This window comes from Nothoprocta perdicaria, unplaced genomic scaffold, assembly GCF_003342845.1.
Source record: "Nothoprocta perdicaria isolate Ctin4 unplaced genomic scaffold, notPer1 scaffold_20, whole genome shotgun sequence".
Lineage (NCBI taxonomy): Eukaryota > Metazoa > Chordata > Aves > Tinamiformes > Tinamidae > Nothoprocta > Nothoprocta perdicaria.
In genome coordinates, this window is record NW_020455205.1 from 3,668,479 (window position 1) to 3,694,465 (window position 25,987).

A 25,987-nucleotide genomic window follows, 5' to 3' on the forward strand; every position below is an offset into this window, starting at 1 on the left:
GCCGCCGCGGCGGCCTCCCCCGGGCACGTCCGCGTGGGCTGTGCCGGGCACGCGCTGCGCCCGCGGCCGTTAAGAACACGTAGCGTCGAGGCAGCGGGAGGAGCGGCCGCAGCCGGCGCCGTTGTTTCCTCCAGCCCGCTCCTTGTGCGGGGCTGCAGCTCTCCCAGCCCGCCCGCTGAAGCGGTAAGGCAAGGCACGGGTTTTAACTTAAAGCTCGATATCTTGGAGAGCAGACGTGCCCAGGTGCTCAGCAGAGAGGGCAGCTGCTCCCGGGCTCCTGAACCGTGAGCAGGTGGAGAAGAAAAGGACCCCAGCATGCAACTGCTGCGCTCTTACAGGGTATAGCTGGTAAAGCTTATTAAGTAGTGTGTAAGTTTGATATGTTTTCTTTACTCTGTGTGATGCACTGCAGAGCGAAGGATGGTTTCTGCCCCTCACAATGCTTGTCTCCAGTCCTCTGGTGCTGAGCCCAGCAGGAGACACGGAATGAGCGTAGAAAGGAGCCTCTCCAGCGTAGGACCAAGGATTGAGATGGGTTACAAGCCTTCTCCAGGCTTTTCTTGACTGCTTAAAGCATTGCTATAGCTTTATTACTTTAGAACAAAACAAAAATTATAGTACTACAGGTCTCTGCTTAAAACTCTTTAGTTTCCTCTTCATCTTAATGAAATATTCCCTTTTCTCCCCCTCTTTTTTTTCATTTCTTTTCACCTCCTCAACTTTTTACGTAGAGGAGAAGGGAGGATTCAGAACTCGTAGCAAGTATATGAGTGCATTAGTGTGTGTGTTCCCTTGCGCTCCTGGGAGAAAGGCTGCTCATTTCTGTACTTTTTTTTTTAATTTCTCAGGAAAATGGGAGTCTCATGGGGAAAAAGAAAATTGCCTTTCTTTTCTTGCAAGTTACTAATAGAGCTGCTCTTTGAAGTTGATCAAAACATGTTGAATAGATTTTAGCCGTGTTCGGCAATGCTAATGAAACATCCACCAGTACTTCAGCATTGTGAAAGGGGCTTTGGAGACCAACGTTACAGTGGGTTTCTGAACATAAAAGAAAAATTATCTTGTGTTCTTTTAGTGTCAGTGCGGTGCCTGCAGTGATAGAGGTGGGGGAAGATAAGATGGCTCTTCCTATAACAATATATTGCAAAAATATTTATTGGATTGGGTGAAGCTTGGGCTCTATCCTGTGTGGCTGTAGGAATTCAGTGTAGGATGCCCCGCGGTAGGAGTGAGGGTGATCCTACTCTCTGCAGTGCCTGTGTGAGCATCTCGCCGCTGGCCACACCGCGGGCTCTCACCTGCAGGATCTCTTTGGCCTTCCTGTAGGCACCCTTGTAAGTGCTGCCCAAAGGGTGCCTTGCACATGGTGTCGTCTTTTTTTCAAGTTGCTCTTGTGGTTACTTTGCTGTGGTTATGAAGGCCGTTGGTTCAGATGCCGTGGGAGGAGGAGGCAGCACGGAGAAAAGGAGAGAAGTGGAGTTAATATTCTTATTTTCAAAAATGTTGTAATTTAAATGCTTAGTTACAGTATTGAGCATATGTTTTTCTCAACAAACACAGGTGTATTCTTAATTTGCTGATAACTTCTGATTAATTAGCTTGATTCTTTTCAGCTGGAGCTAGGTATTTACTACATAGGGCATTCACAACTTAGGTCCTGGGTGGAACTGAGAATCACACATCAAAAACTTTCAGCTGTGCCTTGTGGTAGGTGGTAAATAGAGCTGGGAGGCCGCAGCCTGTGTTTTGTTTACCCAGGTATTACGCCGTAGATGAACAGACATGTTAATGTCAGAAAACTTGTTATGAGTCATGCAGTCTTAAGTTATTAATATCTAACCTGCATATTTGTATAGATTATCTTGCATGTATGTTCAAATCAGTTGTACTGGACTTGGAATGTAGACTTTTTCTAATTTGAGGTTGTGCTTGGGTTGTGTTTACAACAAATGAGTTTGAATTCAAATCCTGACTGGTGAAAATCAAATTGCAATTCTATACTAAGCTAAAGTTTCATAATATGGGTGTTCTCCTCTTCCAATTATTTGATTTACAATTGCTAATATGACTAATTTCTAGGAGTGTAATATGTTGGAAAGAAGCTAGAAAACAGTTGAGAATCCTGTTTAGGATGTAGTGCTGGCAAATTGTCGTCTTATTTACAGCAAGGAGTTCCATAGACTTCCATTTATCAGAGCAGAATTGTGGAGAAAAAAAATTTAATGGAGTATTTTGAATTTAATTTTTATTGATGTCATTGCATTTCAAAATACTGCGTTTGCATATCCTGAATTAGTCTTATGGGAGCAAGACTATCATGCAAGGTCTCAAATCGTGTGTAAAATCTGATATTCTAAACTAGAATTATCTCATACTTTAGTTGAGGAGGTAGTTGCCTAAGAAACTGAAGAGATAAATGTCAATAAGGAATCACTCATGTGGTTAAGGAATATGGCAATAAAACAATTTTTATTTGTTTTTGCTGCTGTTAGGAGGTTTGACAGTGTTGTGTTATAAATATGATTTGCTTATTTGGGAGATACTAACTTGTGGTTTGTTCTGTTTATTGTGGAACCGAAGTTTCAGACTTATAGTAAAGAATACTGTAGTTCAGCATTATTGAAGTGATGTTGAAATCTAAAAAAAAAAAAAAAAAAAAAAAGTCTTGCTTAAACCCAGCAAACCCACCCATCTGACCCCAAGACCTTAAATAGAGATCAAGCTATTGGTATTCAAGGAATAGTTTGAGTTGCTGGATATTTATTTTGGTATTTTCTGGTAGTCAAGAGAACCTCTGCATGAAAGTACAAATGTCTGCTGAGCTGGAATTCAACAAGTGCACATTTGAACTTTAACAATAACAAAAATATTTACTCTTTAAAACAATTTTCCTCTGAATGAAAGCGAAATGTTGGTGTTCTTGCTGTGTAATCTAAAATGCATGCAAGGGGATTTAACTGAAAAAAAAAGTTGAAATTGTTTGTAGACTGTAGCTAAACCATTAACAAAAATGATAAATTCACACTTCTAGCCCATGAAAAATTGAAGTGTGAAAATGATTTTTATTGTTTAGTGCATTTGTGCTGCAGGAAAGCTGTTTTCTAAGCAAACATTATCTTTAAATATTAACGTTGTTTAAACATTACCTTTGCAATGACACTGACTCAAAGTCAGGAAAACAACAAAACATTGCTTAATTGAAGTGAAATGGGATATTTCAAATTTGTTTTATTGAACTGGAGTTATTGAAAGGGTAGTTGACTAGCTGACTTTGCTTTAAACTAGTCATTTTCTCAAAAACACTGGGATTGAGTATGGGATTTTTTTCTGTTTTTGTTTTTTGATTGCTTTATTTAAACTTAATTTCTTAATTTTCTTTGGTAAAATATGTCTTTTGAAATTACTGTTTCATACTGAAAAATGTTTTGTTCCTGTAACACTGCAGCTATCTAAAATAATTGCCACCTGGTCAGCCTACTGTTAATATTTTTGGGCAGAGGAAGACTGTATATGTTGCATAATCTATCTTGGCTTTAATGGAAGTATGACGAGCAAACGCAGGTACTACGCAAATGTGTTTGTTGAGGTAAGAAAGCAAGATTAATGCATCATTCATCTGCACTGGTTCTAAAATTTAACACAGTTCTGGGCATTGCATTTTATAAGTGGTCTCTGATAGCACATGATAATGGAAGTGTAAAAAGTTGTGTCTAAGCATAAGGAATTAAGTATTACAAATTAAGTAATTATTTGTACAGTAATGTGGAATTTGTCCTTCAATCGTTCTGTCTTATTCAAAGAAAAAAGAAAAATGCAGCTAGGCCCTTTGTCCATATAACAAGTATGTAATATATATGGAATAGAAAGATATTTTAGAGGTTGAGATGACTGCAGACAGCAAACACCCTATTGGTAACACATTTTTACTTCAGATTAGCTTATCTGCAGAGCTTCAGAATTTTCTCTCCTTTTTTCCCTTTAGTGGGGGAATTGTTAAAAATAAAGTGAGTTTCAGGAGAGTTTGCATATATGTATAAAGAGTAGCTAAATTTGAAACAGTATGTATAAAGAGTAGCTAAATTTGAAACAGATGTGCACTGGAGTTTAGAATTATTCTCATCCCTTTCTTATCTGTTTAGCCTGAACATTTAAAATCAAATATTTCACTTTGTCAGGCTGGCTTTCAAGCATGACTGTCTTGCCTATTAGACGAGAGAAAATGCTTTTTGCTCTAAGAAGAAATGCTAGTCACGGCTGAACCTGAATCAGCTTTCCAATGTCTGAACTAATGGAGTGAAATCAGATGTGTTTCTGTATGGCTGCCCTGATAATTATATTTTTCTAGTTGCAGTTAAATTCTGTGTGTGGTCTGTGGAAATCTTCTGGAAGGACTTCATAAAACTTACGCAGAATCAGGAAAACTTAAAACCTAAACACTTTTCCTTTGATTGTTCCTAAGTCCTGTAGCTATGCTAGAGTGTGGTGGTAATCATGTCTTCATATACAGATAATTTATTTGGTATATATTTGACTTCTGATCTCAGTTCACGTTTTTTGTTTTGTTCTTGGCCTCTGTTATCCTGGATAGGTCACTGTTTGATCTTGGTAGTATAATGCTAAAAATCAGCTTCCTTTTTAGAACAGAATGAAATTTTTAACTTAATGTTAGATAAAGGTTCATATTTTAAGGATATTGAGTTTATTCTAACTAGAAAAAAAAAGAATATAAAATATTTATGAGTTTATTTGAGGTTAGGCAAAGATAACTGTCTGAGAGGGGCAGATCTCCAGTAGGATTAATAGCATGTGTGCTTCCAGCAGAATATAACAGTACCCTTTGTATAAACTATAAGAGCCCCTTTTTATTACCTAGTAATTCTATAGGATTTTTCATTGAAATACTTTATGAAAGTGAGAAACATTACTATAGTTTTACAACTGGGGAGATTGAGGAAGAAAGAAATGAAATTGCCTGCCAAAAGCTATTCAGCAAATCAGGGGTAAACAACCCTGTTAACGGAGTTGCTCATGATTATTGTATTAGAAATCAGTTATCTGAGCTAAGAAACTTCGGTAGGTTGGACATTCTGAATATCCAAAACATCAGATTTTGGCACTCTGCTCTGAAATATTTTCCTGTTGTAGCATTTAGCAGCCAAGCTAGCAGAACTTATAGGAAGGTAGGAAAAATGTTGGCTGCTTTCATCTTGCTCTCAGTCTGATGTTGTAATCCTCTTTTCATCTAGAAATGTCAAATGCATGCTGTAGTTCTGGTATTATGTTACCATAAAATATATATTAGAGTCTCGTTATAACTGTAGTATCTCCATGAACTGCAGAACTGACCCAAATGCCTACATGACATCTTGAGCGGTCTTTGCAGTCCACAAAGAATCCTGCTGTGACAGCAGGAAGGCTCCTGGTACTTCAGAAACTAATTCAGAGCTAGTTAGGGTATCTGGATGTACCTCAAGACTCCTGCTTCTTTATACAGCATTTCTATATGTATATCATTATTTCCTACTGGAACTCTGTAACCTCAGAGAGCATGTCTTGGACATTTGTAGTGTCTCTGGGACACTTCGTTTTTTGAGGGAATCGGTCTATGGAAAAGAGACAAAGCATTTTTGACCAACTCCCTCCATTTTCCCCAGAAAATACGTCTGTGTGTGTGTGCGTGTATATTTAACCAAGTATTAGCTATTTTATGTTGGTGATCTCTGTACTTTTACTGCCCTGGAAAAACAAAGATAAACTCTTATAAAAGTATCTGCTGGTAGAGAAGCTTCATAACATTAAGTAGTCAATATTCAATAGTGTCGCTTTCCTCTGCTTTGCTTTTTGATGTCTTAAGCATGGCAGTTCAATGAAGGAATATAATGAGCATCTGACTTGTGGAAACTAAAGAAGTAAAAAATTAAATTCCTATCGAAGTACTTGATATACGGAACTCAGTAGATACTGATAAGGCATGCTTTAGAACAGAGGGATACTGCTGGTACTCTTGTATTTTTGTTGTGCATTCATATTGCTCAGTGTGAGAAAGACATGAGAATGTGATTACAAGAATAACAAAGCAGAAGAATAATGAAGTTGAAAATCTTAACCTGACTTCATGCGATTGGAAGGTTTCTCTGTACCTCTGAAAGGTTAGTCCTGAGATGAAGGACATGCAGCCTCCTGTTGTGTGGGATGGGAAAGCCATAAAAAGCACAGCATGCCTAGGTCATGAGTCCCAGCCTGCATCTGCTGAGATTGCTTTTGCTTTATTCATCCCTGTGAGGGCAAAAAATGCATGAAGAGCCAAGGAGAGCTTTGGGGTTTGCTGCTTAGATTTGCTCAGAGATCTCTTTGGGATTTGAGTTAGGGTTGGTGTGCAGTCCTGGTGTGCAGCTTCTGTCTTCAGCACTGCAGTAGTGGTTTTAAAACCTAATTGCGGAGGGGGAAGCAGTGAAGAAAGCCTGTTTTTACCTCTTCTTAGGTTTTATTTGAGAGGATAACCTGTGTCACTTCCCTGGTATCTTGCACAGCACATTTGGGCTGGCGAGCTTGACTGCACAGCATGTCTGCAGTCATCTCTGCAGAGAGGTCTCCTCCCACACCGCTTTGAAGAAGCGCTAGCTGAGCACAGGCAGACTCTGCATCCCTGTCCAAGGAGGCAGATGTTTTTCCCATGCGGTTCCATTCCCTCCCCCACCGCCCGGGATATTCTCAGTCATCCCTTTCCTAGGCTAGAAACCCTGCTGCCTTTTAGTCTGACTTCCTAAGGGTTACTGTTCCTCTCAGCAGTAAGTCTTGCAGTTCAAAATTTTTGCCAGTGGTGGGTTCCCTAAGTTGGGATGTTAGTGTGCTCTGGCCATCTGAATGGGCTCTGTGCAGGACTGCTAGAACCAGGTTCTTCCCTGTTCATAGAGCACAGCCTTTGTTCTTAGGGCTGGTCGTTCATATTCTTACAAAAGCATAGCACAGGTAAATTACCCCACCGCCACCCTCTTATGCTTGTTCTTAGGGATTGAGTCATGATTTAAAGCAAAAAAAAAAAAAAAACAATTTACATGTTTTTGTATCTTGTATTGTTCCTACTGCTCACTTCATATAGTTACAAATTCCTTTTTTCCATAAGCTGATTGTTACTTATTCAGCAGGGTCAGTGGCCTGTCTCCCTGTCTAACTTCTGTACAATTAACAGCTTTGCCTTGGTTGATTTAGTGGGAAGTCACTCTTGAGTGTGGGGGTTTGGTTTTGTGTCCTCTGAAATCTAGATCAAACCTTTTGCACTTACTTTGTCTAGAAAACCAGTTACTTTATAGATAAAACACATCTAGATCTGGCAAGCTCTGTTTAACTTTGACTTCTGGTTGTTTAATTTAATAATGGATTTTAGAGCCACTTTTAATGGGAAAAATAGTGGATTTGTAGCTGAAGGTTTTTTTTTTATTTTTGTAATATAGATGATTCTTGCTATTCTGTGTGGTTTCTAGGCTTGTGATAGCATGTGTGACTTTAGGGTGATGTTGATAACTTGAGTACATTGCAATCTTTTGTCTGTAAGTATTGCTCCCACTTATTTTCAGTCCTTGCCTTTGAGCACAGATGAAGGCAGAGTGTCCATGCTGAAATGAGAGGTTTCCTACTTTAGCCAGGTTCAAAGCTGCTGACTTCTGGAAGTCCTCTTTTAACTCCTTTCTGTGTATGTGTGTCTGCTTTGACGTTGGTTTGTGCCTTCCCTCTAAACCTCCACTGCTTCCAAACACTGTTAGCCTGGATGGCTGTTAGTCTTAGCTCAAAGGGGGATCCCTTTCTGCAGAAGCGTTTCTCCTTAGATGAGTTAGAAATCTAAAACAGGCTTTTGCTTAGGAAACCAAAGCAAGAATTCTTCTGTTTGTCTCTGTTTAATTGGTTTTTAATTAGCTCTCATAGCTTGCCCTTGGGAAACAGATGGACAGGTAATAGCTTGTTCTGCAAAACCATGTGGCAAGTTTTTCTTACTTACTGGAATGTTACTGCTTGAAATAATCCAATTGCTTTGTCCACATGACAACTATAAAATGAGGATGGAAAGATTCAAACTGACTGTAAATGCTCACCTGAATATTTTATTTGTAGGTGCAGAGAATATTGCACCTTTTTGCAGAAAGGGGGCTGAAGTGTGTGGAAGCGTGATCTCACTTTCCTGAAGCCAGTTGCATGAAAGAGAATCAGAAGGCTATGACAAATAGCACAGTTTCTTTACTGTAGTTTGAACACTACCATAACATACTTGTTATGGTTGGGATTCTGCTGGAACTGTATCTTGCAGGGTAGACATGAGATTGTGTGCTCTGAAAACGTCTTTCAGCATAGCTGTCCAACCTGGTTAGGATGGACAGCTATCTACCTGGATGGTGGTGGTGCAGGTGGTGGCCTGGCTTAATGTGTAGACTGGCACACGTCCTGGCAAGGCTGGTTTGATGCTCATGTTCTAGAGGAGCTCCTGAGCACGGCTGAGGGGATCCATCTGCTTTCCCCATGCAGGATGTGCAAGGAGGGGATGGTGAAGGTGCATCTGAAGGTGATGCTGGCACGAGACAGTCTCGTCAGCCAGTAACGCATAAATACAGCAGACTTGCTGAATGTCTCACTGTGCTCTTCACAGTTAGAAACTTAGCAGGAAGTGCAGGACTTCTTTTATTTCTCTCTGCATGGTCATGTTGTTTACATCTTTTCTTTGAACTCGATGTGATAATCTCTGTAACTTGGTCCAAGGCCTGACCAAAAGGCAACACATGTAAGGCTGAAGCTGTATTGGACAGCCCTCAGAAAATGGCCGAATAAGTTTGATTTATGAGGTTCTTTGCACATTGAGGTGGCAGGTAGGAGATATGTAGCTCCATATTAAAGGGAAAAATATATAGTGTATCTAGCCTGCTGATTGAACTTGATATCTCAATACCCTCTCATTCCCATTTCATATAAAATTGCTATTATTTTAAAAAGAAGATGGCTTATCTAGAAGAGATCCTTGATGCATTCTTTGTGCGTGTTTGGCTTTAAATTTGTTTTTAAATTGGTCTCAGTTTACAGCTCCCGAGCTGATTCTGCTTCTGTGGGTGTGTCCCATTTTTATAGCCAACGTAAACTGACAGTTGCATTAATTTGTTTACTTCATTATAAGACATCTTGGTTCTAATGGCAAATTAAAATGCAATTCTGTGCTCCTAGAAGCCTAGAATTGCTTTGGTCGTTCTCTCAATAGTCGAAATGCATGCTCTGCTTTTATTTATTTTTTATATTGGTGCAGGAATTTTGGTTTACCTGAAAATGCTGTTGAGCCAAAAAAGGGAGAGGCAGCCAAAAGGGAGAGGCAGGGTGTGTTTTGTTTTAAATACTAGCCTCTGTGGTGAAAATAAATGAGATGCGACTAAATTGGATGGTGTGGCCTAGCCTAGGAGCTGGTTGTCTAGGTGGTGCTGTGTGGTATGTCTAGGTTTTGTACGTTTTGTTTTTTTCTTTTTAGCACTCCTACTCGTGGTGTAGGAAACCCAATAATGGATTTGAGGTGCTGCCTTAGGAAATCCTGGGAAGATTTCTGATAGCAGAGCTTCCAGGGCTCTGGCTTTTGGTAGATCATAACGGTGTGATGTTCTGACTTGCTTTTTTTTATTTATAATTCTTTATTAAAGGGGAGTATGTGAAATGCAAATGAAGTAATTTTTAAAAATCTCTTTGACCAAACAAGGGCAAATCATCTGTTAGAATACAAACTAAAATAGTCAATTTATTAGTTAAACGTTAGGATGAACTAGAACATGTTTCAGTGAATTTTCCTTTAGGATTCTTTGCATAAGCAGTGCAAAGTGTTGTTTTTGTAATCGGTAGTTGGGAAGGTGACGTACTTTTAAAAAATATATATATTTTTATTTAAAAATAACTTAGGGAAACTTAAAATAATGTTGTTGCCATTATCTTGAAAGCCTGTGCTTGAGGAATATATGGATTATTGCAGAGATTGGGAATGTCTTCAAGTTTCTTTTGAATACAAAAGGATAATCAATTATATGTGTGTAATTATCACTGGTGACCTTCTTCAGAGCCAACTGAAAAGGAGCTTTCTCTAATCTTGTCTGAATGCTGATCTGCCCTGGGTGGGGGGCTGGTGCAAAAGTAAATCCCTCTCCTGAAGATCCTCAAACTGAATCTGCATGGGGGAACACGTGGGCAAAATACAAGTTCTGAAAGACCATGTAGCAGATGTTGTGCTTGAATTAAGTGCTCTATCACTTGCTGATAAAAGGAGATGATTGCAGCGAGTGCCTTGCTAAGAGTATGCCTAGCAGTTTCCTGCCCCGTGGCTTTTGCAGTATGTGTTCTTCCTCTTGTTTAAGGACATTGGAAAAATGAGATGGTGGCAAAGAGTTCCAAAAGAAGGTGCATTTACATAAGCTGAGAGTAAGGTTCATTGTTACCTGTTTTTCTTTGGGAATGTTTGTAGGGCTCTATTTGCAAGTGAAGACTCGTAGTGTGTCTACGAGACTAAGTGGGAACAGGGAATCCCATGGGAGATGGGCTCAAAATAGCTCATTAAGCAAAATTAATTGCAAAGTTAGTTTATAAATGCATGATTTTTGCCTGAAAGTTTTGGAAGAAAAGTGATATCGATAAACCGGCTGAAGTTAAATTGGTAGCGTAGTTCAGGAACTGCTTGTGATGTTTCTTTGGTATAACGGTGGTAAAACTGGTAAAACGATGAATTTGGAAAAATTTACTTAAGTATATTATTCTTCTCGAAAGAAACTGACTGAAAACTTCACCACTGTGGTTCTCTGGGGGAAAAACGCAAGGTAAGAGGAGTCACTGGTGTACTTGTCAAGGTACACTTCAGCTGTGAAAGTTGATTTTTTTTTCAATTAACATTAACATAGTGTATCCAAAATACCAATTGCCTACCTAGTAAATGCAATGTTATCTTAAAAAAAAAAAAAGGGGGGGGGGGGAAGCTCCATGCCAGCACTTTGTTTGTTTTAAATAGTTCCTTTTCCTTTGGGGAAGAAGATGCTGCTTCAGTCATCCACAACTGACTGTGCCTAAAGTTATGTAATCAGTACTCAAATTTGAGACTAAATAGTGCAACAGCAAGTAACATCTCTGATTTTTGATGTTTATAGTAATAATACTTTTTTTAAAACAAATACACCCTTAAATTTGTTTTTGAGCTTTGTTTCTCTTGACCAGGATTCTAAAGCTTGAAGTAATTAAAAATTGCCTAGAAAGTGATGATGTTTATATTTCTGGGCTGAGGGTCAGTTATAGTCAGGGGTAACTCTCCTTAAGAACTTATCCAGCCTGGAGATCAACATCTGTGACTTGTCTCTGAAAAGAATTTGCCAATTGAATTAGGCCATCTTGAAAAGCTCTTCTGTCTTTGATGTGGGTTGAAAGCTGCTGGAGATGAAATTTAGCAAGCCCCATGCACTTCAGCCTTATTCCATTTGGTTATGCAGGTAGGATCTGAATTGAGAAACTTAAAATTTAAGGAGAAAAAAATGGCTTGATATATCAGTGTTAATCATGTTTTTGTAGTGTGTTCTTATAATCTCTTTATTCTTTTAACAGTAAGCTTTATTTCATGTGAATAGAATTGTAATCAATATTTCTGCTTTAGCAGTGCTTTCAAAAAGTAGTTATCAGCAAGACAAGTTTAAATACTTAAACATTTAGTATTGTGATGCTTAATCTTCTTTACTACGAAGGATTCTAAAACCACAGAAAGATGGGGTGTTCTCTGGGGTTTGTAATAGAAACTAACAGCTATCAAGGTCAGAGTGGGGAGATAATAAAGGAAGCATTTTATATAAACAGACTGTACAAATTACACTGGTCAAGTCTTGTAAAATCTATGTAGAAAACACGTTTCAGCCTTATGGAATTGTTCAGGAAAGCTCTGCTTGGTTATGTGTGCATCTAAATACATACGATATAGCTCTATTAAAATTTGTTGAGTGTCAGTTTTCTTATGTTTGTAGTATTTCACTGACCAAGACAGAAATTAGAATGTACTAAAACTGTGTGTGTATGTTTTTGTAGGAGTAAATGATGCTCCTGTGCTTTTACCTTCCTGTATTTCTCTAGTAGTTTCTGCAGCTGGTTTCTATTGAAGGGAATTCACGAATAAGCAAGAAGTGTTGAAAGGAATTTGGGAATAAGCTAGAAACATGGCAATTTGTGTTTCGTAGGAACTGGCAGCAGTGTTAAACTTCTCATTGAGACCTATTTCTGTGTGTCACGGTCTACTCTTGATTTCTTACCCAATGATACCACTGAAAGATAATAGAAAACAAGTTAAGAATGAAGAACTAAGTAAAATGATGATTGCATAACTTCTTTCAAAGCTTACATTAAAGGAAAGGCAAAAAGCAGGAGAGGGCAGCTCAGCTTGCAGGAGAGGTGTTTATGTCAGAACGCACAGGAACTCTGGCCAGTTGGTACAAGTGTTTGTACAGTTCAGAATAGCATGTTGCTTGGTTGGGAATGCTTTTTGCAGTTCCACTAAAAGCTCCTTATCTGCATGTCTGCCGTGATATATGTATACAATATCTTGTGATTGTTTTTCTTTTAATCTTGTAGGATAGATTTAGATTTTTGTAAACCTGTTTCAAATGATTAAAGAAACATTTCATTTCTATAATAAGGAAAGAAATATAAAAATATTAGGATAATAGCATTTGCCTCCAGTTTTGGTCTTTCTTGCGCGATCAGTCTCTTGAAGGGTCTGCCTTCTATTTTGATTCAGACATGGCTGTTTTGCAAGATGACTCTTTGTCCTCTGAATTCAGCTTTGGCAACAGAAAGCAGGCAGAGGGAGAACTCGATACAAACCGGGTGAGGGCCAGGCACTGCGAGATGTAGTTAGTGTAATTCTAACTTTGTGGAGCCCTTTCCTGGAAAAATACACATGTGCTCTCACATGCACACACCCTTTCTGGGTAGGAATATTTTTATGGATCAGCTGTAGCTCTCTAGTCTGTCGTCTTAAGTAGATAACGAATAAGCAAAGCAGCTATAACATGAAAAATGTCTTAAATGTTAAAGCAGGCTTTATATTTAAGAATCTTGTGGATTCTCTTCAGAGAAAAGAAAAAATATATTATCAGAGGAGATGAGTCAGTGAACTGTACTTCTGTTGTGGCCTGCTAAGATAAAGTATTACAATGAGTAAAGGTAAAGATGTGTTATTCAATTTACATCAGTCTATCTCTAATAAACAATTCTAAAAGCAATGTCTTAATATTGGGATTTGCCCAAGTCACTACTGAGGCCAATGTGTTTGTCAGGAAGAAAAGTGATTTCTCTCATCATGCTAATTAGACCTTTCATACTGCTTTAAGCTTGCAGCCAATTCAGTGATCATCTTGACTTTTAAATGCTTTCTTTGTGAAGCCTGTGTTATTCATACCTTCTGCTCCTGTTTTTCTGCTCCATCGTTGTGCTTGTTCATCTCTTGAATGTGTGTTCTTAGCTGCTTGGTTAATCGCGATCCCAAACCTTTCTTTTGGTTTTAATTCTAGGTTGGAATTGATAGGTTTAGTTTTTATCCTCTCATTTACATTCAAATCAAGCACGTTTGACATGAGTTGAGGCAGTATCCAGTGATGCTCAGTGTGGAATGGGTGCCTTAGCACAGATATTTTCAGCATCTTTTCCTATTCTTACACCTATAATTTTATATTCAAACCCCAGAGAATTATACAAAAATAATTAATTTTGAATGCATTTGCAGTTGTGCCCTAGCCTTATAGCAACTTTGACCCCTTGAGCTGAATCTGCAAAAGCATTTCAGGCTAAATGCAGGCTAAAACTATTGAACTAGTTGCTAACTATTTATGTGAACTCAAAGCCCTTGCACTTGGGTGACTTTTGGTGCAGAAAGGGACAGTGCTACTGCTGCTACTTCATCTCTGCCTTAGGAAAAGTAACTTTCAGTTGATGACCAATTAAGTATTTGGGAGGAATGCCATCTTAAATGAGTGTGGCTGGATGAGCCAAGGCTTTTCTGTGCTAGAATAGAGCTTTGGAACCAGCTGTGTCCTTTTTATTTTTCTTCTGTCTCACTTGCTGTCTTGTTGTCAAATGGTGTCTTAAATACTCTGTTGTGCAAGGAATAATAAACTGTTACTTTAGTATTATTGGAATAGCTACTGGAATCCAAGTGCTTCATGATCTGATGCTTTATTTCCCTCCAGGAGTGGATTGTAACCACGTGGCCTCCTCCGGTTGCTTGGTGTTGAGCGCGCCTGGTAAGTCTGCGAGTGCTATTCAAAATGGGCTTATCAAAGCAAGGGAAATTAACTCATTTGGGGCTGTTTTTGCCATTCAAATGTGAGCACAGGAGAAGCAAACGGTGCTGCCTCACTCCTGCTGTTTGTCTCTTTGTAGTAGCTTGTCAATTTTCAGTTTGGATCTGAAATTTCCAGTAAGGGCATATTGATAAAACAGGAGAGAACTGTTCTTTGATATCTATACTTTAGCCTAACTTTATAGTAAGTTTCCTATAGGCTGATGGTGTCAGTGGTATTGCCACTGACACTCAGCCTGCTCAGGAAGTAAAATATGGGTCTTTGTTTTTGGAAAACTGTTACTTCTCTGCTAGATGTACATATGTCAAAATTGTGCTTGAACTGCAGTGCTCGAAGCCTTGCATATTGCTCGTATTGTTTTCCCATTACACATAAGGCTCATAAAATGGTGCTTTTCAGCTGCAATAGGGCAAAGTCACGCAAGACTCTGACTTTCTATTCTAGATGATCGTGTCTGAAGATGTTCCAGTCCACTTCATGTAGCTGTAGCAGTTCAGATCTTAGAAGGTCCTGATGTTTACAAAAAGACAATCCTGATGAAGCTGAAATATTTGCTCTTTATTTATAATGGCTTCATATATTTAAGTTTACTAAATGCTTTTCCAATGCTTCCAGAATGAAGACAAATGCAAAGATGGCATGTCCAAGGAATTTTAAAAGGTGTAGACCTCCTGACTGAAGAGTACTGTGTATTTTCTTCTCTTTAATTAGTAAGGTAAGTACAAATTCCAAAGGTATAACACTTGCGTTTAATCTTGTAAATATTTTGTCAATACTTTGTCAATTACAATGAACAACTTGGCTAAATATTCAAGAATTAGCTGCAAACACTAATGCAAAGCTCCTGCATCATAGCCCTCTTGTTCCTTTTTAACTGTTGCAGCAGATATTGTAAGTGCTTTGTTTCAGAGGAGGTAATTTTTTGTGTGTCTACACAAATATCGCACAAATACATTGTCATTCATATAGGAATGATTACAAAGCTACACTTTCATTCCGTCAGTATGTGTAATTCTCTTGGCAGGGCAAAGTGAGGAATTGCACGTAATGCAATGAAAAACTGCTGGTTTGGACTTTATGTGCGCTATTTATTCTTGGCAGCTTGGGTAGAATGATTTAATCCATAAAAACTTATAAACTAGAGGGATGATTTTCCTTAAAAGTAATTTTCCATAAAAGAAGAGAGGTAATAGCCAAGATTAAGTGTCAGGATATCTAGGATCCTTCTGCTGTGCTTTGCATGCTAGGCCACTGTTGCATGTATTTTAAATTGAGGAAGCAGTGATAAGCTGCAGGTGTTTACTAGAGAACTGTTAAGGCAGTTTATGTCACTAAGTGTATTTTCTGTTTTGTTTCATACCAGCTGCTGTTCTCTCACAGGCAAAAGTCATGATCACGCTAACAGAACTCAAATACTTAGCAGATGCCCAGTCATCCTACCACATCCTGAAGCCATGGTGGGACGTCTTCTGGTATTACCTCACCATGATAATGCTGCTAGTGGCTGTGCTCGCTGGGGCTCTCCAGCTCACTCAAACCAGGGTGTTGTGTTGTCTTCCTTGCAAGCTCGAGTTTGACAACCACTGTGCCGTGCCTTGGGATTTAGTTAAAACCAACCTTAACATGTCCTCTAGCTCCGCAGCACAAATAATCATCCCACTTAAAATCCAGAACGATCTTCACCGGCAGCAGTATTCTTACATCGATGCAGTCTGTTATGAGAGACAGCTTCACTGGTTTGCCAAATTTTTTCCATACCTAGTGCTTCTGCATACCTTTATTTTTGCGGCTTGCAGTAATTTCTGGCTCTACTATCCTAGTACGAGCTCCAGGCTGGAGCACTTTGTAGCCATTCTGCAGAAGTGTTTTGATTCTCCGTGGACAACGCGTGCCCTCTCAGAAACAGTTGCCGAGCAGTCTGTGAGGAGCCTGCCCATTGCCAAATCAAAAGCAGCAATTTCCTCACCTGGTAATTCAGTAGATATAGGTGCAAGCAGACAGTCCCTGCCGTATACACAGCCTGGCTTGGAAACAACTGGACGAGAGAATTCCTCAAGCGTTCTTGACAAAAAAGAAGGGGAACAAGCTAAAGCTATATTTGAAAAAGTGAAGAAATTCAGAGTACATGTTGAAGAGAAGGATGTCATATATACAGTGTATATGAAACAGATAATAGTCAAAGTTATTGTGTTTGTAATAATAGTAATTTATGTCCCCTATTATTTATCCTTTATTACACTTGAAATTGATTGTGTAGTTGATGTCCAAGCCTTTACAGGCTATAAAAGGTACCAGTGTGTCTATTCACTAGCAGAAATTTTTAAAGTTTTGGCTTCGTTTTATGTTGTTTTAGTGATCTTCTATGGCTTAACTTGTACCTACAGTTTGTGGTGGATGTTAAGAAGTTCACTTAAGCAATATTCCTTTGAGAAGTTGAGAGAGAAAAGTAATTATAGTGATATACCTGATGTAAGGAATGACTTTGCATTTATCCTCCACTTGGCCGATCAATATGATCCTCTTTATTCACAACGATTCTCAATATTCCTGTCTGATTTGAGTGAAAATAAACTGAAACAGATAAATCTCAACAACCAGTGGTCAGTGGAAAAACTGAAAAACAAACTGGTAAGAAATTCCCAGGACAAGATTGAACTTCACCTTTTCATGTTAAATGGTCTTCCAGACAGTGTATTTGAACTGGCAGAAGTAGAAGTCCTAACCTTGGAACTTATTCCTGAAGCCAAACTTCCCTCAGCTGTGTCCCAGCTAGTCAATCTCAAAGAACTCAATGTTTATCACTCGTCACTAACCGTGGATTATCCAGCAATGAGCTTTTTGGAAGAAAATCTGAAAACATTGCGTCTGAAATCTAGTGAGATGGGGAGGATTCCACCTTGGATCTTTCACCTAAAAAACCTAAAGGAATTGTGCTTAACAGGGTATTTCATGCTAGATCATCACAACTCCATATACAATGAAAGCTTTCAGGGGCTAAAAAATCTGAGATCAATTCACTTAAAAAACAACCTTTCCCGTATACCTCAGGTGGTTACAGACCTTCTGCCTTCTTTACAGCACTTGTCTATCAACAATGAGGGAAATAAGCTGATAGTGCTAAATAACCTGAAGAAGTTGGTGAACTTGAGAACCTTGGAATTAATCTGCTGTGATCTAGAGCGCATTCCCCACTCAATTTTTACCCTCAACAATTTGCATGAAATTGACTTAAAAGAGAATAATCTCCGAACAGTGGAAGAAATCATTAGTTTTCAACATCTTAAGAACCTCTCTTGTTTGAAACTGTGGCACAACAGCATTTCGTATGTCCCGGCGCAGATTGGTGCACTATCAAACCTGGAACAACTGTATCTAAATTATAATAATATTAAAAATGTGCCATTGCAACTATTTCTATGTAAAAAGCTGCACTATTTGGATCTTAGCTATAATAAGCTGACTTCCATTCCTGAAGAAATCGGTTTTCTGACCAATCTGCAGTACTTGGCTTTGACAAAAAACCATGTAAGTACAACTTCTAATTACTTAAAAAATCTTGACTTAGTGTAGTCTTTCTTCCGAAACAGGGTCTGGTTCAAAATGCTCATAGTGCTCATAATGAGCATAAACCTAATGAAAATCACCACCACCTTTCAATTTTATTGCTAAGGTTTCTGTATAATCAAACTTGTGTAAGACTACTAAGTCAGTCTGTAGAAACGTAAAGGCTTTGATTAATTAATAGAGCTGGTTCACTGGCTGCTGAAATGTATCTTCCCTTTCCCTGCAGCTGTTTACCTGAATAGCATCTTAGTAGAAACGTGCAATTGTAATTTTTACCTTAAAATGTCAAGGTAAGATGTAGCGAACAGCTGAGTTGTGAAGAGCTCATCTCTCTGTGTGGTTGACGGGAGGAAAATAATTACAGCAGGCAGCTAAGGGGCAGTACTGAACTGCCTGGCTCTGCAATGTGGGGTTGGGTTGATGGCCTAGGGCTCTGTTGGAGCTTAGGTTGTTCTGGGGTGTTAGTGTCTGTAGTGTAGACCAGGATTGAGTTACAACTGCCCTGTGTGGCAGCTGCTTGTTCGCGTTGCCAGCACTGAGATGCTAGTGTCTCCCCACAGAGTCTTTGGTTTTCATTAAATGAGTCTTTAGGAGCAGCCCGTTTAGCTCCCCTGCTATCTACCTACGCACACAAACTTCTTACCATTGCTTGTTTGGTCTCTTCCCGTGGCGAAGTGTGTTCATAATAAAACATATATATAAAAATGTGTTCCCAGGCAGCTGAAGCTGTGCTTTTCCCCATATAATTAGAAAAGCATTAGAAGTTTCCCCTTTCTTTAACCTTCTATAAGCTAAGAGCTTTTAACCTAAGATAAAACATGCAGCTGCATTTATGCTAACAAATTTTAATTTACGTTATTTTCTTTTTTTCTTTCCTTTTTCTAGATTGAAATGCTGCCTGAAGGATTATTTCAGTGCAGAAAACTGCAATTTCTGCTTCTGGGAAATAACAGTCTGATGAATTTGTCCCCTTGTGTGGGTCAGCTACTGAATCTTGTTCAATTGGAGCTCATTGGAAACTATCTCGAATCGCTTCCTGCAGAACTGGAAGAGTGTCAGTTTCTGAAACGGAATAGTCTGATTGTAGAGGAAAGGTTGTTGAAGACGCTTCCACCTCGCATGAAGGAGCGTCTGCAAGCAGGCTCGGATAAGTGCTGAACTCGGATGAACTGACAGTTTCATTTCTTTAAGCCTTTTACTTAGTATCTCTCTAGGATCTGTACAGGTGGTGAGGAGGAGAGATCACAGTTTACAGATAAGTCCTAAACTTAAATGCACTCAACTGAGCTGATTGTATCAGACAAGAAAAGTGTGTGGTCTTATTAAAAAAAAAAAAAAAAAAAAAGCCTTTGGCAGGTAATCGTATGTTTGAATATTCAAATATGAATTACTGTTTGGGTTCTGGCTGGAAAAAAATGTAGTCGATAAATGTTTCCGATAGTCTGGAATGAAAGAGTTGATTGCCTGGCTACAGTGGCTGTGTATATGCTTCCCCCCCGTCGTGGTAATTTTTTCTATTGATGGTGATCACTTTAAATGATTTCATTTCCTACAATATGAGGACCAAGAATTATCTGGGATCAGTTTCCAAATGTGAACTCTTTGCTAACTTAGAGTATGTTAAATTAAGAATTTGAACTGTTTGTGCAGTTCAGTTGCATGGGGCATACGGAAAATCATTTTTCAACATAATTTTTTAAAGCTTTTTCACAAGTGTTGAGCATTAATTCTGTAACTGTCAAAGAGGCTGTCTCAATGTTGCTATTAAAACCACATAGATAATACCTGAAACTATCTTCAGTATTTTGTCTTCAAAATAACAAAAACACAGTGAATTTAAGCCAATTTGTAGGCAGTCAACTCCGAAGAATCTGGAATACAAGCTGTGCACATGTAGTGGACAACAAATAATTTCATAGTATTGATCCTCATGAATTGCCTCCTGGCAAACAGAGTGAGGCTGAGTAACAAAGTTGTCTTCTGAGTGTTGTGGGGATATCGTGCGTTTGTGTAGTGTATGTTGCTATTTAATATTTTCTAACCTCTTGTTTACTGACTGCCTCAGTGCTTTTTCTCCACCGCCAGTTGCTGTAGCTTGGTGGCTGGGGAGAGCGGATGAAGGAGACCTGTGTTAGGTAGGTGCAAGTCACAGTCACAGCAGGCCAGGCATCCACACATTCACGGGTAGCGGGGTGGGGAAAATGGGAACACACTGCGAGCATTGACGCTTCTAAAGACGGCGTGTTCCTATACGTTATAACAGGGAGCTGAGTCTAACACCACCATCCTTAATATTTGAAAAACTGGATGGAAATAAAATGATTCTTGATTTTACTCATTCTTTTGCTGTGCGCTCATTTGTTGGATTTGAAGTTTTAAATCTCCTGGGATTTATCATGTCCACTAAACGTAAGCCCTGCCTCAGGGAAGAGGGGCAGGGGGAGCATTCTTTACAGAAATGCATACTAGAAAACTTTGTAGTATGTGGAAGTTTTCAAGGCTGGAGGCTCAATTGTGGCTTAAATAGATCTGGTAAACTCTGCTTTTAGTGACTTTGTATTCCTCAAGCATACAGACTATATTTTCCAGTTTATAGTAAACTTTTCACAGAAATGAGTTTTAGCATTAGACTGTCACCTTTTGCTCCCATTTCAGTGCCTCTCTTCTGGAGAGTAAGGATTAACGCGAATTAAAATGTCTAAAGCAAGTCTGATCAACGTGGAAGTCTGAGATGTTTGTGCTGTAGCAGTCAAGAGGTTTGTGTTTATTCACTATACTGACTGCATTCCCAAGACCTGTGTAGTTCAGACACTTTCTTCTCAGGGAACTCAAACGTGACACAACCAATACTTTTTATTTAATTTTAGAAATGTCTAGTTTAAACTGATTAGTTGCTTCTGTATGCAAAACTGTATTTATAAAACAGTGTGTATGATAAAATCCATACGTAGCTCTTCCAAACTCTAGTTTCAGTTAATTTTCTGTTCTATAATAGCTTTATGGCATTGACATGGTCCACAGAGTTAGCCTTTGGTCTGTGTGATTAAACTGGAGTAGACTGATTTGTACCCTTGTGGCTGAAGTTCTGTTAATAATTAGAGTAAGTCTGTATCGGGACTCTATAGCCTAAGATGGAAGAACATTTTGTGCTAGGCTTTGGTACGCAAGGTTTGCAGTCTAGTAACTTATTAAAAAGGATTCAGCAGAATTTTTCTTTAAAGCCATTTTAGTGAATTGGAAAGCTGTTTTAAGAGGTTAGATGAGTAATTGTGCATATAGATTTGGCAGATATCTTCACAAATTTTTGGTAGCGTTACCTGTGCTTTTCTGTATTTAGCAAAATGACAGAGGTGAACAATGATCTTGAATCAAGTATTCATTTTATGTTAGTTCTTTCAAAGTGAAATAATGTGGAGAAAGATACTTTGAGGATACAAATTTTAGAAATGAAATATCTGAGAAAACACCAAGAAATGTCAAACATATAAACAATAAGGTTAAAAAAGGTTACATTTTTATTGTGTAGACTTGTAGTATTTTTTCCATTCTATACCCCATGAGGGATGCATCTTATCTCAGTAGATGTGTAAGTATGAATGTCTATGAAACACTTGGACAAAAACCAGAACGTTTAAGGGCTAGCGGCTCTGCCCTCGTGGTTAAGCAGTGCGGTGCCTTGGCTACCCATTTCATACCCTGAAACTCACCCCTAGTGCTTAGATCTGAGGGTGGAGACAAATATTTGACACTCTCAGTGTTTAAATAAATTTAAATTCAGAACACTTGCTGCGATTTTCAGGGAATGAAAACACAAATCCAGTGCCATAAGCTTTGTACTGTAAGGAATCATGTCGCCTAGTCTTTGTATTAAGCAATCACTTCTAATCAACAGATGTTCCAATTTGGTGTTGTGGTGTTCAAGAGCTTTGTATTTTGACCTTCCACATCTTGAAACTTTCTTGGAAAAATTAAATTCTTTTGCTTTACAACTCTCTGAACCATTCTTTATTTCCCTTTGAGAAGTGTGAGCTGTTGCATTTAAGGAAATGCTCTGAAGTCTCTTTCCTAGCAGCCTGCGCTCATTTGCCAGCAAGTGGGTGTTCCCTGGGAAGGTGTGGTGGGCAATGAAGGCTGCACTCCTTCCAAAGCCGTTCTCAGGGCTTGAGCTAGGAGAGGAGCTCTTGATCTGAGCTCAGTTGAGCTAGGAGAGGAGCTCTTGATCTGAGCTGAGCCTGCAGCTGGGCTGGAGCAGAGCAAGGCAGGGATGCTCCCTGCAGCTTGGCCCGCATGGTGATCGTGTGTGATCAATGCGAGCTGATGGTCAGATTGGTAAGAACCAGGAGCCTGGCTCTTTGTTTTAAAAAGCAGAGGAGAAAGCAAACACGCAAGTGGTGTTAGGTCTGTAAATGCTATGTTCTTACCTTTCAAGAAACTACTTAGCAAGTTTTATGGAAGCCTGGCCTTCCTGTTTTTCTTTGTGATGGAGTGGAATAACTAGTAAAAATGACTTGGCATTTACCTGCTTGGCAGTTAATTCCTCTTTCAGATATTGTTCCAGGCTTCTGCAGTTCCATTCACTTTGTTTACTTGACACTTTATTCTACTTTTGGTGTTTTTTTTTTTAACCAGGAGATTTACATCATGTTAGAAAACTTTCTCAGGATATAGTCTTTCCAACTTTAAAATGTGAGTTGAAGTTTTTCTCCATGTTTAATAAGTGACTCCTGCCTTCTATTCCCCGAGTCTACCAAGTTACAACGTCGGTAGGAGGTGATAAGGAGCAACGCTTGCCATGATAGCTGCTTAATGTGTAACTTTGCATTCGCCTGCATGCAAAATAGCTCTCCATTGCTTCTGTCTTTAGAGTACTTTTTTACACTCAAATGGTAATAACTTGTGTGCCTGAGCTGAGAGGTGTATATGTGTGTATATATATTTAGATAAGGAATTGAGATTTAGTGTTAAATGCATCTAGGGTACAGTAGTGTGCTAAACATGTTGTTCTCTAAGACATCGAGAAAGCAGAAAGTATGCAAATAGAAAGATACCTATGAATTCTTGAGAAGTTTAAATGGTGTGTCTTGAAATAAGCTGAGCAGCTGGGCAACCTTGGCCCCAGTGCTTACCTGAAAGCTTAGGAGTAGCAGGGAAGCTGAGCAGGCCTTGAGGAGGCGTAAGCTGTGTCAACAGGGGATGTACCTGTCAGTCAGTGCCCTGCTTCCAGCCCACGCGGTGCCAGGGCTCCCCAGGCTGCCCTGCCTTGCTGAGGTTTGGTCCAGTTATGGAGCAGGGAGGATGGGTCCTTGGAGAGCTTCCCGTGGGTCAGGGATGACTCGGGTTCCCCCGCAGTAGTTGTTGGGTGTTGTAGCTCAGTGGGGATAGCAGGGAACCCCGAGGGGTGTTGCTTCTGGTGCCCTATGGTGCCAGTTGGGTAGCGAGGCAAAACCTGGGGTGTTGCTGTAGGGCAGCTGCCAAAGCAGAGGGGAGGGAGGAGGGAGTGGGTGCCAAGGGACACCCACTGCGCTGGGTCCCTTCTGCGGTGCCACATGCTGTGTGGAAGTGCTCAGCTCCTCCCAGGCAGTGGGAGTCAAGGCATTCAGACCCTTCCAAATAACCCTCTTTATGCTTAAAGATTCCTTGATAAACAAAGTTGAAAAACAATGAATTGTTTTATTTCTGTTCTGTGGATATAAATTATAAAATATGCGTGAAAAGGAAATGGATAACATTTTTGTTCTATAAAAGTTACTAGAAACAAGCAACATTGTCACAGTCAAGGACAGATGAATCTTATTTGATGTAAATCTATTTTTTGTGCCAAGTGGTTTAATTCTCAAGCGAACAGAACCATATACAACTGAGTGATCTTACTGATAAAATACCCTTTACTGCATTGGTTCAGAGTTTAGTCAAACTCTTGAGGCACTAAATTCTGAATTTATTGCCTTTGTGCAAGTTGATTTTGACCCAGCCTTTTCTCATTATCTGCCTGCCCTAACTGAGCTTTAAGGCAGTGATAATTGCACAGGACAAAGGAGTGCAAGCTGTCGCCCTGGCATCTAGGGAGGATCTCCTGGGTTGTGCACTGAGGCCCTCAGCACTGCCATTGCTGCCTCCTCAGGGCTCAGCTGTTGGTAAAATTACAGCGGGGCCTGAGGGAGGATCCCGGCTCGCGCTGGCACGGAGGAGGGCCGGGAAGGGCACAATAGGGTTGATTATCTTGGCGGCTGTGCGAGTTTATGTGCATTTTGATTCATCATAGAAGTGTGACCTAAATAGTGGCTTTCTACAAGTGCAGAATACAGAGAAAAAAAACAGAGGAAAAACAGAAAAGCTGAGAGGCCAGCGCAGTAGTCCTGTAGAGGCTCTCCCTGCTGCGGGGACTAAGGAGTGGAAGGAGGACACTGCTCTGAGGGAAGCTGCGGTTGTAGCTTGAAATGCCTCCTTGGCATTCATTTAGGTGGTAACTCTGACTCTTACTGTCTTCATAGACTTAAATCTCTAGCTTTGACAGCTACAAAATCAGTGAGGAGACAGTGTTTATGCTTTTTTTCCTCCCCTTTCTTTCTTTTTTTCCAGATAGATTAACCTGCTGGAAACCAGAGAGGCTTTTTACCCTGAGCGCTGCATACTGATACCGCAGCAGATTGCCGGGGACGCGTGGGAGCCGCATCCTGTGCAGCTAGTGACCCGACAGCTAAAGGCCCTGCCACCCAGCTGGGACAGGGGGAGCACCAGGGAGAGCCCTGCAGCCACCTGGCCGAACACAGAGCATGTGTGTGTGGGGTGGGGTATTCACCACAGAATGAAAAATGGAGCTGCTAGGTGGAAAGCAGTTCAGAAGTAATTGGCCATACCAATCACCCTTTATTTTATTTTGAAATTTTACATATATGTCAGTCTTTTATTTGCTTTTAAATAACTAGTCATGCATAGGACACTTCACTTTTTCCTTTTTTTTCTTCTTCCTCTTGAGATTTACAACATGATTCACCTTGCTCCAGTCCCTGCTTTATGCAGACTAAAGCATGATTTACTCATCAGCTCCCTCTGCTGCCACTATTGCAGGATTCTAAATGGGAACTATAAAATGGTGGCAGGCACAGTGTCCTTAAAGAATAATTTCATGAATTAAATATAAATCTTAATGAAAACTTTATTTGAATCTAAAACCTGTCCAGCCTTGCAGTTGCAGCAGTGTGGAGCAGAGCCATGACAACCAGGGTTGGAGCAGTATGTATTATTCATCCTGCTGCTGCCTGCTAGCTGCTGTGTGCAGAGCAAATGTCCTACTAAAATGGCATTTGTACAGCTCAGGTTACATGTGTGGGGCTCCACATGTACATTTTCAGGGTGTCCTTGTTCAGTCTTGATGAGAAGATATGATAAGATATGGGTGAGACCACCCCAAAGTGAGAAGTAAACAGTGACAATAAGATAAATGTTAAAATTATTAGAGAAGTTATATGCGGAAAAAGTCTTCAAAGCTCTTCAGAGATGGCTACCTTTGCACAGCTGAAGAGAGAGTAGAAATTACATTGCTTTTCTCCACTTCAAACCCATTTCGGAGTTGTATCCTAGGAGTGTTCCAGATACCCTTCCTTTTTCCCCCTTGCCAGTGTCTCTGCATGGGGCAGTGTGGCCAGTTTGTCATCTGTGCTGTCTCGCTAGCTTGGAACGGCCTCTCTTCCCCAAGGCTTGGGTCATTTTATTTAATATTTTCCTGAAAATCTGTGTGGTTTGTTTGTTTGTTTGCTTTGTATGTCTCAAAGGGCGCTCCTGGAAAGTTGTGGAGTTTTTGTTTGGTTTTCCTCATTTCTTTTGAAGAAGTGAGAAGGTAAAATATCTGCTATTCTGAAGCTGGTTAAGAGTTCAGTAACTTTCCTAAAGCATCATATATCCTCGTGTTTTATATTCTGTGAGTAGCACAATACTGTGCTCTGCATGATTTTGAAAGGTAATTAACTAGTTTCATTATGTAGAATGCATGAGTTTTAAAAGCTAAATATATAACTTAGTGATAAACAGCACTTAAATGCCTAACAATATTTTCCATTAGTCATAGTGTGACAAAATGTTGCTTCTAATGG

At 39.6% G+C, this 25,987-nt stretch overlaps 1 protein-coding gene across 2 annotated transcripts; it reads left to right on the plus strand.

Moving 5' to 3' along the window:
• Positions 1-164: 164 nt before the first annotated feature.
• LRRC8B (leucine rich repeat containing 8 VRAC subunit B) lies at positions 165-20,893 on the plus strand. Of its 2 annotated transcripts, none has more exons than XM_026037861.1 (5): positions 165-183; positions 14,220-14,273; positions 14,949-15,048; positions 15,697-17,858; positions 18,783-20,893. In XM_026037861.1, exons 4-5 carry the CDS (start codon positions 15,723-15,725, stop codon positions 19,053-19,055), a joined length of 2,409 nt encoding a protein of 802 aa, XP_025893646.1. In that variant the 5' UTR covers positions 165-183; positions 14,220-14,273; positions 14,949-15,048; positions 15,697-15,722; the 3' UTR covers positions 19,056-20,893. The 2 variants fall into 2 exon arrangements, with proteins under 2 accessions (XP_025893646.1, XP_025893645.1); XM_026037860.1 differs by lacking the exon at positions 165-183 and adding an exon at positions 3,514-3,586.
• Positions 20,894-25,987: the final 5,094 nt, after the last annotated feature.

Coding starts and splice junctions, on each gene's coding strand:
- LRRC8B (XM_026037861.1), top strand. CDS start 15,723: ATGATCACGCTAACAGAACTCAAATACTTAGCAGATGCCCAGTCATCC. Junction 17,859..18,782: donor TGGCTTTGACAAAAAACCAT/GTAAGTACAACT, acceptor TCCTTTTTCTAG/ATTGAAATGCTGCCTGAAGG.